General features: G+C 54.5%; 1 protein-coding gene across 4 annotated transcripts in view; it reads left to right on the forward strand.

Annotated features, from left to right (window-relative positions):
- Nucleotides 1–9,959, forward strand: part of ATP9B (ATPase phospholipid transporting 9B (putative)) — a 208,748-nt gene extending 198,789 nt beyond the window's left edge. For all 4 annotated transcript variants that reach the window (XM_060118550.1, XM_060118553.1, XM_060118551.1 and 1 more), the window contains 3 exons: nucleotides 5,960–6,017; nucleotides 6,682–6,885; nucleotides 9,424–9,959. In XM_060118550.1, the coding sequence (XP_059974533.1) occupies nucleotides 5,960–6,017; nucleotides 6,682–6,885; nucleotides 9,424–9,560 (399 nt within the window). In that variant the 3' untranslated portion in view covers nucleotides 9,561–9,959. The remainder of the gene's footprint in view (nucleotides 1–5,959; nucleotides 6,018–6,681; nucleotides 6,886–9,423) is intronic.
- Nucleotides 9,960–11,947: the final 1,988 nt, after the last annotated feature.

The following is an 11,947-nucleotide window of genomic DNA, read 5'->3' on the forward strand; positions in this document are numbered from 1 at the left end:
GGGCTTAGTTGCTTCGCGGCATGTGGGATCTTCCCGGACCAGGATTGAACCCGTATCCCCTGCCTTGGCAGGCAGATTCTTGACCACTGCGCCACCAGGGAAATCTGAGATTAAGATTTTTTAAATCCATTGAAAAAAATAGAAAATGCCTGTATTACTTCTATAATCAGGGCAAAAATAAAGCTAGCTCAACAATGTAGTATAAAATAAGATAAAATAGCAAATATTATATGTGATAATGTAATATTTTATTTGATAATAATATATAGATTTGAGACGTATATAAAGCATTATTATCATGATAAAAATATCATTGTGAATATTACAAGTAGAAGAAAAACGTTTTGGTTTAATATCCTAAGATGGTGAAACCATCATCATTCAGTGAAGCAGAATAGGATCAAAGATCCAAAAACTACAGGAGGCTCTTGCGAATAATTATAATTTTAGTAGATTGTGTGTTTCCTTATTTCCAGTGGCTCCAGAAATGTTGCCCTAAATGATGCCTCACGGATATGAAGGGGAAACAAGCTTTTTATGAACATCAGTGTAGGGGCTCGGTGGCTGCTCAGGGTTAAGGTCACTGCAGGTGAGGCCAGGTGATGCTGCCAGACCGTCAAGGTGGGAGGACTTCCTAGCAGGACTTCAGTGTCCCCACCAGTGAGGGGACACGCCGCTTTCACTGTTGCCCACCAGAACCTTCTTTGTGGGTCGCCACGTTACTCTAGTGATAAAAGCAGGCTCCCGGGGGTCACAAGTGTCCAGCGTTGAGTCCCAGCTCCCCTCTGACTGTAGCCGCGAGGTGGTGAATCCACACCATTAGCTGATACATTTGAACTTGAGGGGATGTTAGGAAACCATGTCCAATTCCAAGTAAGTTGGGTCTCGTTAAGGGTGCTGGCTTTCCTTTCTTGTTAGGGTGACCAAAAGAATATTTCAATATCCTAAAATCAGGAACGCATTCCTAATTTTTTTGACAAGAGTTCAGTCACTTATTTTCTCTAGACTCCTTTGCTTCAAGATCCAAAATCTGTACTTCTTGTCTTTAAAGTATATATTTCTTTAAAAATTGCATACACTCTAAATCCTTTGAAAATAAAGTAGCACTAAGGCACTCAGCCAGTTAACTTGATAAGAAGTGAGTATTTTTCTTATTGAAGCTAGAGGAACATTCTGAAGCTCTACGTTGCTTCTGAGCCCAGCACTCTGCACCCGCTGGGGACAGGCAGTCTGTCCGAGTCCGTCACTGTGGGTGGCACGGTTGAGGGTCCCGTGCCGGGCGCTTGTAAAGACCTAGAAGGCGCTGCTCCTGGTCTCCACAAGCCTTCAGTTGGGAAAAGAAAACATGAATTCAGGGTAAATTAAATGATGGTTGGACAGTAGCAGAAAACAAGCCACAGGCTGGAATGTAAGTTACTGTCCAACAGATGATTTATCTCGTAAGTTCTGAGCAGAAATCTCAGGTCACGGTAAATTCATTAAATACCGCAAAGGTAACCAAGGGAAGCAGCATGCACATCCCTTGTAAAACAGAAAGGAAAGAACTCTACTTCGAAATAAAATATCCTGGTTTTATACTTATTTCATAGCCAGTCTTTTTTTTTTTTTTTTTGCGGTACGCAGGCCTCTCACTGTCATGGCCTCTCCCGTTGAGGAGCACAGGCTCCAGACGCGCAGGCTCAGCGGCCATGACTCACGGGCCCAGCCGCTCTGCGGCATGTGGGATCCTCCCGGACCGGGGCACGAACCTGTGTCCCCTGCATCGGCAGGCAGACTCTCAACCACTGCGCCACCAGGGAAGCCCCATAGCCAGTCTTTTTATGCTAAGAGTATAAATGCTCCAGGCATCACCAATCTGACTTAGGGTTCTGACGAGATGAGGCGATCCTGAATGTAAACATTTGTTCTCTGCACTGTCTCCAGGGCCTAAACCTGGACACAGTGTCTGTTCCGTAATTGGTGAATGAAGGAGGGAGGGAATGAATCAGTTAAAGAGGCAACATTGCCTTCCTCTTCCTAAAACCACATAGTTCTCATTCCTTACAGAAAAGGACGTATTTGTAACGATGTTTGGGTCGAGTTCTGCTTTGAGCTGTTAAGCTTTGCTCACGGTGAGTGCAGTCACTTCTGATTTTCTGGGGCTGCCAGTTAGAGGGGAAACATGCACTCATCCCTCCCCTAACCCTACACATGACTTTATTTGTCCTGAATGGTCTGTGCCTCTTATGAAAAACCACCTGAGCCTGAGCCCTGGGGTCAGGACTTAGGTGACCCGTGGTCAGCTGAGCCAGCCTGTGTGGTCCTGAAATAGTTCAGTCTTGTAGCTGTGAGTTCAGTTGCCAAGTCACAGTGTTATATTCATGATAAATTAAACTACTCACTACAGAGACACTTGAGTTATAGTTGTACTGATTGTCAGGATACCGAGCAGGTGATGTGCAGTCCTTCATGAAAGCCCTGGAAACCGCTGGACGTTGGACTATCGGGACTACTTCACTGTTTTTATTTTCTGTTGAATAGTCTCGAAATGGTTTGAGCTTTTGAAATGTGTATTTGTATCCTTGTATAATTTTTAAAATAATAGTGATAAGGCAAGGAAAGAAAATTCAGGGTATGGAAATTAAAAAGGAAGAAATAAAAATATCTGTTTGCAGATGCCAGAATTGTCTATGTAGAAAATCCCAAATAATCCACAAAAAAAACCCCTGCTAGACTAGTAAGTTTAGTAAGGTTGCAGGATACAAGGAAAAAATATTTTTAATTATTTCTAATTCTGTATAGTAGCAATGAACAATTGAGATCTGAAAACAATTTTAAACACTGTTTATAACAGCATAAAAAAGTGAAATACTTTGGTATAACTAACAAAATATGTGCAGGATCTCCATGCTGAAAATTGTGAAACTGGCTGAAAGAAATCCTAGAAAGGAATAAATGAATGCATGTTCGTGGATTGGAAGTATCAGTGTTGTTGAATATTGACAACTGATTCTAAAGTTTATATGGAAAAGCAGAGGAACTAGAATTACCAAAACAAATTTGAAAAAGAAGAACAAAGTTGGAAGACTCCCAGTACCAGGTTTTTATCACTGGCAAAGGATAGACACACGGGTTAGTGAGGTAGACCAGAGAGCCCAGGACTACAGCCACGCGTGTCAGCCGGTCTTTGACCATGTGAAGGGGTGTCCAGTGCAGGACGGCCGTCTTCTCCACAGACGGCGTCGGGACAGCTGGTCACCCTCGGCCCACACCTCAGGTCTTACACGGAAATTCACTCACAGTGGCTCATAGACCTAAACGTAAAATGTAAAACTATAGACCTTCTAGGAGAAAGTACAGAAGGAAATGTGCATGACCTTGCATTAGGCAAAGAGCTTTTAGATATGAGGTCATAAAGGAAAAAATGGATAAATTGGACTTTATCATAATTACAGACTTTTTTTCTGTGAATGACACTGTTAAGAAAATGGAAAACAAACCACAGACTGGTAGAAAATATTTGCAAATTACACTTTTGATAAAGGACTTGTATCCAAAATATATAAAGAACTCTCAAAACTCAGAAAGAAAACAACCCACGTTTTTAAATGGGCAAAAGACCTGAATTGACACCACACCAAAGATGAGGACGTACAGACCGGCAAGTAATCACTTTTATGAAAAAACACTCAACGTCATATTTCATTGGGGAATTGCAAATTAAAATCAGATACCACCGCCATCTGTTAGAATGGCAAAAATGTAAAACCGACACCACCAAATGCTGGCAGGGATGCTCAGCCATGCTGGTGGGAACGCAGGCTGGTGCAGCTGCCCAGGAAGACAGCTTGGCGGTTTCCCGTAAAGTTAAACATACACTTACCACGTGACTCAGCAATCCTACTCCTAGGTGTTTACTTAAGAGAAATGAAGAGGTACGTTCACACAAAATCACATGCAGAAAAGTTGATGGTGGCTTTGTCGTAATTACCAAAAACTGAAACGACCGGCTGCGCTTCCCCCTGTGAGGGTGCAGCCACACAGTGGGATCATGTCCGTGACGGGAGAAAACCCGTCCGTTCAGCAACGCAGACGACTCTCAGATGCCTTTTGCTGCACAGAAGAAGCCAGACTCAAAAGTGAGTGTGACCCCAGTGATCTGCCGCTCTGGGAAATGCACAGCTTTAGGGCCAGAGGACAGATGGGCCCAAGGTTTGGGGTGGGAGGTCGTGACTGGAAGGGGGCAGCGCGGGAGCTTTGGGGTGAGGGACTCTTCTGTCGCACTGTGGTGGGTAGAGACTGGACATCTGCCAGCACAGAACCATCCACCCGGGAGCTGGCATGCAGACTGGGACAAAGGGCTCCAACCGCAGGACACATGAGTCACAGAACCACAGCGGGGGTTGCTGCCCTAAGAAGCCTCGGGGAGAGCGTCCATGAGTGCCTGGGGAGGGGGCTGGAGACAGACAGAGCCGCCGCCAGAGACAGGGCTCCCGCCACGGGACGCAGCACCGCAGGACCCCTGCACTTGGCGAGTCGGCGGCAGCGTGTCTGGTGCAGGTACAGACAGAGGCAGGAAGGAGGACCTGTGTGCACGCATGCCAGGGTCTGTCCCCGAGTGCGGCTGTTTTCTTTCTTTAAAAAACAATATTGCTTGGGGCTTCCCCGGTGGCGCAGTGGTAGAGAGTCCACCTGCCGATGCAGGGAACACGGGTTCGTGCCCCGGTCCAGGAAGATCCCACATGCCGCGGAGCGGCTGGGCCCGTGAGCCATGGCCACTGAGCCTGCGCGTCCGGAGGCTGTGCTCCGCAACGGGAGAGGCCACAACAGTGAGAGGCCCGCGTGCAGCACAAAACAACAACAACAACAACAATATTGCCTTTTAACAAATGATGACATGTTTGAAGGTTGCTGTCCACACTCACACGCAGTGAGGCCTCGGGCGCAGCCAGGACGGTCTCAGGTGGCCCCTCGGGACCAAGCTGCTGCAACCGTCTCTTTCAAAGGTGTCCGTGGACACCGGGTGGACAGGGTTCAGCCTCTGGGTGTCCTTGTGCTGGCGCGTCCCCGTCCTGTGTACGGTTCATTCTTCCCTCGTGCCATTTAGCGTCACGTGCCACCTCTTCCTGGCGGGGATGCCCCGCATCCCAGCAGAGCTTTGGTCTCATCCGTTAGGCCTAGCTGCAGTGTGGCCTTGAGGAAGTCACCAGCTGCCGGTGCTTCTCCATCCATAAACGGAAACGATGTCTGTGGGCTGTGCCGGTGGGCGGGAGACGCGGGGGACGAGCGTGATGGTCTGTGAGTCCCGTGCCGCGGCCCCGCCGGGCTTCGTCCCAACACCCTCATCCACAGGCCTCGGGGACGTGCACTGCCTCGACCAGCCCTTGGCAGGAACGGGCTGGGCGGCGACTCGGGACCCCACCTCCTTCTCAGATAGAAGCGTCTTGGGGAGTGTGGTCAGACAGACGCAGGCTGAGTTTTCAAGGTGAAGGTTGCTGTGCCAGAAACCCTTGTTTGTGCTGGGCTCGTTGATATGGCATCTTTTCCAGAAAGGACCTCGGGGCCTAAATTCTGACTTCAGGTGTTATAGACCATCCTTTGTCACCTAAGGAAACTAAGAAGTAGATATAGGAAGATTTGTTCCCAAGAAGTAAAGAAGCAGTAAAGGGAAACTGTTTTTACTATGCAGAATAGTGCGTTTCAATTTTTCTTTTATACACGTCGACTCCTGGGTCACTAGGAAGCCCGGGAATGGACAGCCGTGGCTTAAGGTCACCAGAGGTCAAACAGAAGAGACCGCTCACCCCTTTACCATAAGCTGAGCAGGGCGGGCGGCCCGGGTGCACGGGAGGAAGACGGTGGCTGGATCAGTACGTGGGTTGGGCTGGGGGCCTGGGGTCTTTTACAAGTCACCCGCACGTAGCTACTTGAAAACGTGTGTTCTGCTCTGTTAACTAAGCTGCTCCACTGTCTACCCTAGGGAAGATCCTTATCCTGTAAGACCTTCCTCGTCTGGGTTTTAATCAGTATTTACCAAGGTAAGACGGACCCGCCTTCTCCTGCACTGAAGCGTTTTTGTCTTCTATGGGCAATATTGTTTTCACCTCCCAGTTAAGTTCCAAAAGCTTAACATTTCATCAGCAGTTGAATATTGCTTTCAGTTTATCTTGTGAATCGATACCCCAGCAGCTGGTCCCGCAGGCCTCTTCACAACGCAGCGGGGGTTGGCGTTTTTACTGGTGCAGGTCACCTAAAAACTGCCCTGTTTTTAAATAAAAGACAATCCAGAAAAATTTAATCAGCACTTACCACACTGCCTACGCCCCACAATGGCTTTCTTTCTTGGCGTGATAGCCGGACTTCGAGAAATATGAATTACGAAGTCAGAAGTCACCAGCTGCTCTCTGCTTGGAGTCCCAGACAAATGGGAGCCTGTGGGGAGTTAGCAGACGGCCCTGGAAGGTGACAGCCAGCCGTAGTTACTAACTGGCGTGCAGGCACGGCTCTCCCCGCAGACTCTGCCAGTCCACATCTTACTCTGTCCCCAGTCCAGAGCTGACACGGATCACTGGGTGCCGGTGTGCACAGCCCGTGTCCGTCAGCATCAGCGGCTCTCGCCCCTCATACAGTAACAGAGCTGCCGACCCGAGCAGCAAGGTCGTCGTGTCCAAAGCCACACCGCTCACCCTGGCTGTTTTCCAGGCGGCATCCTCATGTCCGGGGCCCTGGTGCTTTTCGAGTCCGAGTTCGTGCACGTGGTGGCCATCTCCTTCACGGCCCTCGTCCTCACGGAGCTTCTGATGGTGGCCCTGACCGTCAGGACGTGGCACTGGCTGATGGCGGTCGCCGAGCTGCTCAGCCTCGGCTGCTACGTGGCCTCGCTCGCTTTTCTAAATAAATATTTTGGTAAGTTGCTTTAGACTTCTTTTCTGAATAGCTGTCTATTACTGGTTTTTAAACGTTTTCTTTGTTGCTTCTAACACGTTATCTTAGATTGCAGATCGTAATAAAACCCACATCAGACAGCTTCACAACACAGAGCTTATTTCTGTGGAAAGATTAAACCCCTTGCAACAATACATGAAGTCGTGCCGAGTTCTCCCCACAAGAGCTGTATTGTTTGTCCCTTTTCCTGGTGGAGGCCGCTGCGGCTGCAGGGAAGAGGGCTTCCAGGATGGGGCCCGGCGCCGCCCGCCCTCGTCCCCTGGAGCCTCGGTCCCCAGCGGCGTCAGAACCTGCAGGCGGCACATGGCCCGGGCCGCTGCGCCCCTGCCCCCTTCTCGCCTGCCCCCCGTTACCAGCAGGGCCCTGAGGAGGGGGGCTACTTGCTGGGTGTGAGCACTGGCTGGGGTGGGAGGGAGGGTGGGTCTGAGGCGGGGAGGGGTGGGTCACCCGACGTGGCCCTGGGGGAGGGTTGAGGTGCTCTGGGTGAGTTCCCACAGCCGTCCCCAGTCCCTCTCCAGGACTCCCGCTCCCCGTCCACGGCCGGCGCTCTGATCTCGCCTCACCTGACGCGCCTTGTCAAACCCGGCTCTTCACTCGCCACTGTCGGAAAATTCATCTAAGGCAGAGCCCTGGCCCTTGAAGTCAAAAGTTGGCATCTACTTCCTGTTCCTAACACCAGCGACCTGGGACGAGCCGACTTCACTGGGATGACGACGAGAGCCTCACACTTCTGTGCAGTGGAGGAGAGCAGCGGACCGTAAAGCTACTGCTGGTGAGAAGTGGTGGTGACGTCACTTTTCACGTATTGTGAAGACATCTCCATCCTTCACAGCAGAGCTATAAATTACAAAATGAACACTTAGGCAGGTTTCAACGGCGGGAATTGATGAATTTTGTGCCTCTTCCATAACTTTAACGTATTATAGATGGTAGAGAAGTAAAAAGAATCCCATCATAAAAGCAGAAGTTGGGTGAATTCACATCCAAGTATCTACTCAGTGGTGAGTACGTACATAGGGAAACTATTACAAATTCGTGCTTTTGCATTAAAAGAAACATTCACCCAAAAAAATAGCCATGGCAGGGCCTCCCTGGTGGCGCAAGTGGTTGAGAGTCCGCCTGCCGATGCAGGGGATACAGGTTCGTGCCCCGGTCTGGGAGGATCCCATATGCCGCGGAGCGGCTGGGCCCGTGAGCCATGGCCGCTGAGCCTGCGCGTCCGGAGCCTGCGCGTCCGGAGCCTGTGCTCCGCAACGGGGGAGGCCACAACAGTGAGAGGCCCGCATACCGCAAAAAAAAAAAAAAAAAAAAAAAAAAAAAAAAAAAAAAAAAAATAGCCATGGCACATAAGAAGTGGTTATTTTCCAATTACAATATCTTGGTTACTTTGTTTTGAGAATAGACGTTTGCTTTCCTGTGTGAACGCGAATTGACACTCTTGGACGGAGCGGTGTTGGCTTCTTCTCGGGCGTTGGGCCCGCAGCTCCCAGCTCCTTCTCCCAGCACGTGTGCACAGAGCACAAAGCAGAAGCTACAGCTGGGACGCCAGCAGCAGGGCTGCCCGGGGCCCCGTGTGAGGCAGGCACAGGCAGGGTGTCTCGTGGAGCCTCCTCGGGTCGTTGACGCTACCACATCCTTCAAGACTGCAGAAACTTAGCAGAACGCGGTCACTCCAGAGGCTCGACTGATAAGAGCCCCGCCCCTCCTCTTCGTGGCGTTTGCTGTGGGCTCCTCCCACCTGGCGACAGTGCGGGAGGCCCTGGGCCCCGTCGGGGTTCTGCGGCTCATCAGAGGGGACGGTGCTGGGCGTCCTGCATCCACCGATGAGCACCCGTGTCCGTCAGGCGACCGTGCGTCATCCCTGCAACATTTTGCTGTTAATTTTTAGGGATTGAACCCCTGGAAAACACTTGCCGGGTTTTTTACAATGTGCTTAAACACAGCCTGGGACCCCGTGTGCCCTGCACGCAGACCCGGGGTTTCCCTGCACTTTCCTGGGCCTCAGCGTCCGTGAGCCTACCAGGCTGCTTCGCCCCACTTCCGACGACAGTCTCCAGGGATGGCTGTCCTAGGATCGGCCGCCCTCGGGTTCTCACACGCCTCTTCACCCGTGAGGATTAGAACAGCCGTTAACCCTGGGAACACCACCCCGTGGTGGCAGGACCGAGGGGCACGGGAGGTGGGCTCACGGGGACAGCTCTGCCCGCAGCCTCAAGGCCCCGATGCCCAGGGTCGCCTGTCCCCAGGACGACGAAGATGAGCCCGGACGTTCTGAGCCGGCCCCAGGCTGCGTTGTGAGGTTCTGCCCCTGGACCGAGCCCGCGGGCCGTGCAGCGCCTGCCCTGCGCAGCTGGGGCTTCGTGTCTCCTGTTAGAGGAGCCCCTGCCCCTGGTGTGCAGGGAAAGCAGTGCTGTAACCCAGACCCCGAGGCTCCACCAGGCCCGCCTCTGCGGCGCCCTGGGCGCCTCTGACACCTGTTCCTGGATTTCTCTCCCACAGATGTTGCCTTCATCACGACTGTGACCTTCGTGTGGAAGGTGTCAGCGATCACGGTGGTCAGCTGTCTTCCCCTCTACGTCCTGAAGTACTTGAAGCGGAAGCTGTCCCCTCCCAGCTACTCCAAGCTGTCCTCCTAGGGCCATGCACCTGCCACAGAAGGTTCCAGCACCTTCGGGCCCGTTTCCGTGATGCGGGGTGCGCGGCGGTGCTGCCGAGAGAGGGCGTGAGGCAGGGAGGGCCCGGGAGGTGGCCAGGGCGCGGCTCCGCACACAGTCCCGCCGTATCCGTGCCGGGGCCGGATTTCCTTTCCTTCCCTTTTTATTGTTTCTCCAAGTTTAATTTCCATGTCGAACCAGCTTGACTTTCTGTTGAAAATGAGCCCTAATGATTTCACTGCTACTGTAAAGCATCCATCTTTGTCTGCTGTTCTGAGAAGTGAAATGAAAGGCCATTTAATGTTCTGCAGTTTCCTAACATTCAAATTCTTTCTTTGATGTTACAATACGGAAAGTCTCCCCACTTAACCAGAATAAAGTCTTGATGCTGTAAAGCCCCGTGTCTGTGCCGCTCCCTCCCCGCCCGCCCCTCCCGCGGGCCACGCTGGTCCCCGCGGCACCCACGCGCCCACGGCAGCCACGTGGCTCAGGGCGGGGCATTTGCCCGTAAGTCCACGGCAGCACCTCAGGTACGTCCCGAGGCTCTGGTTCTGCTGTTAGTCAAGCCTGTTTCTGAGTTCCGATCCTTTCGACGTTTGCGAAATCACACAACTGCACACCTCGTTGGCGCCTGGCTCCGGCAGCCTGGGCCCCCCCGGCTGCGGGCGCAGCGCCTCGCTGATGCTGGGCTGGAACAACGCTTCCCTGAGCAGCCGAGTCCTTTTGTTCACGGGGCACTTCGGGGCGGGGAGCGGCTCCAGTGCTGGGAGCTGCTCGGGGTCTGAGCGCTGTGCCGGGACCCTCGGTGTGCCCGAGGCCCCCAGGGCTGGGTCCCAGAGGAGGAGGCGTGATGCCCAGAGCTGCTCAGACTGTCCCACCAGCACCTCCCAGGTGGCCGGTCCTCCCCTGCCCACCGGGCGTCGCTGTTTCAGCTCCTCGCAGAGCTGCGGGTTTGCGGGGATCTGGGGCCAAGGGAGAAGCTTGTGCTCAGGACCCAAGGGGGACCTGGGGGAGGCCGGCGGGGCTGAGAGGGGACGGGCGAGGCGGCTCACGGGCTGTGCCAGCCATGTGCCCTGAGAAATCCTGGACGTCTCACCACGGGTTGGGCACTCACCCACGAGGCCTGACGGGCGCAGGTGGACGGGCTCCCCGCCTTGGAGGGGCGGGGAGGGGCGCCTGGGGGTGGAAGGGGCTGGAAGGCCCGCGTGCAGAGTGAGCACGGCCGCGGCCCTGAGGGAAGGGGTGACGGGACGCAGGCGACCAGGAGGGGGCGCTGTTTATAGGCCGGTAGGTGCGCCCTTCAGAGGGTGTGAAGTCGACGCAGCGGCGGCCGGCGGGCGGGCGGGCGGGCGTTCTCCCTGAGAGCCCAGGTCCGTAGTTCGACTGTAGCTGCGTGTGGGGAGCGCTGGCGACGGAGGGAGGGCACGGGGGGTGTGAGGAAGGCCCAGTCGCCACCACCGTCTCCCCGAGAGCCTGGACGCCACTGGCCCCCATTACTGTGTGACGTAGACGGATGGGCAGGGGGTCAGATGGACAAGTGGAGAGAGGGTGGGCAGGTGGATGACGAGTGGAGGGGCGGACAGGCGGGTGGGGGGTGAACGGCTCTTCCGCAGCCCCTGGAGGTGGCCCCGTCCTATTCCAGACTCGTGACCGTCATCAGTGTCTCCGAGTCAGGGCTGCACTGTGTCCGCTGAGCCCGTGAACTCGCCCGGCGCCGCCCCGGGGGACAGGGGTGTGGGCTGCGGAAGTGGCCTCTGCTCCTTCCAGCTGGGACGGCCCGCGTCGCCTGCCCGGCCCCTGCTGGGCCTCCTGCCATGGGAGGGCTCAGGGACCCCGCCAGGGAGTGCGCCCCCCGCCCCGTGGGAGGGTGGCCGGAGCTCCCTGCACCTCAAGCCCGTCCCCTGAGCCACGTGGGTGCAGGCGGGTCCCCACGTCCTGTCCGGGGGCCCCTGGGAGCCCTCCTGCTGGCCCCCCTCCCTCGCCTCACCGAGAGGCCCTGGAAAGGCCCCTGTGCTCTGCGGACCAGGGACTTGGGCCAGGGCCTGCTGCCTTGTCATCCCGTCCCACCGGAACCCCAGATGGTCCAAGGGCGGGACCCCGAACGGAGCTGGGGCCCCTCCACCCTCTCAGGCTCCGGTATACCAGAACCCGCGAGAGGCCCAGCCCGGGCCCTGGGACGGGGTCACCCGCTCGAACCCAGCGTCGCTCCCCCGGACGTGGCCTCGGTCCGTCCACTCAGCCTACCAGGCCACGCCTTGGGGGGTCACTGCCCCGGCGACTCGGTGCCCTGGCGCCCCCGGCCTCGTCCCCATCCCAGGACAGCGCCGGACAGACAACGAGGGATGGGAGACTGAGGCTTGGGGGGGTTA

This window comes from Mesoplodon densirostris, chromosome 15, assembly GCF_025265405.1.
Source record: "Mesoplodon densirostris isolate mMesDen1 chromosome 15, mMesDen1 primary haplotype, whole genome shotgun sequence".
Taxonomy (NCBI): domain Eukaryota; kingdom Metazoa; phylum Chordata; class Mammalia; order Artiodactyla; family Ziphiidae; genus Mesoplodon; species Mesoplodon densirostris.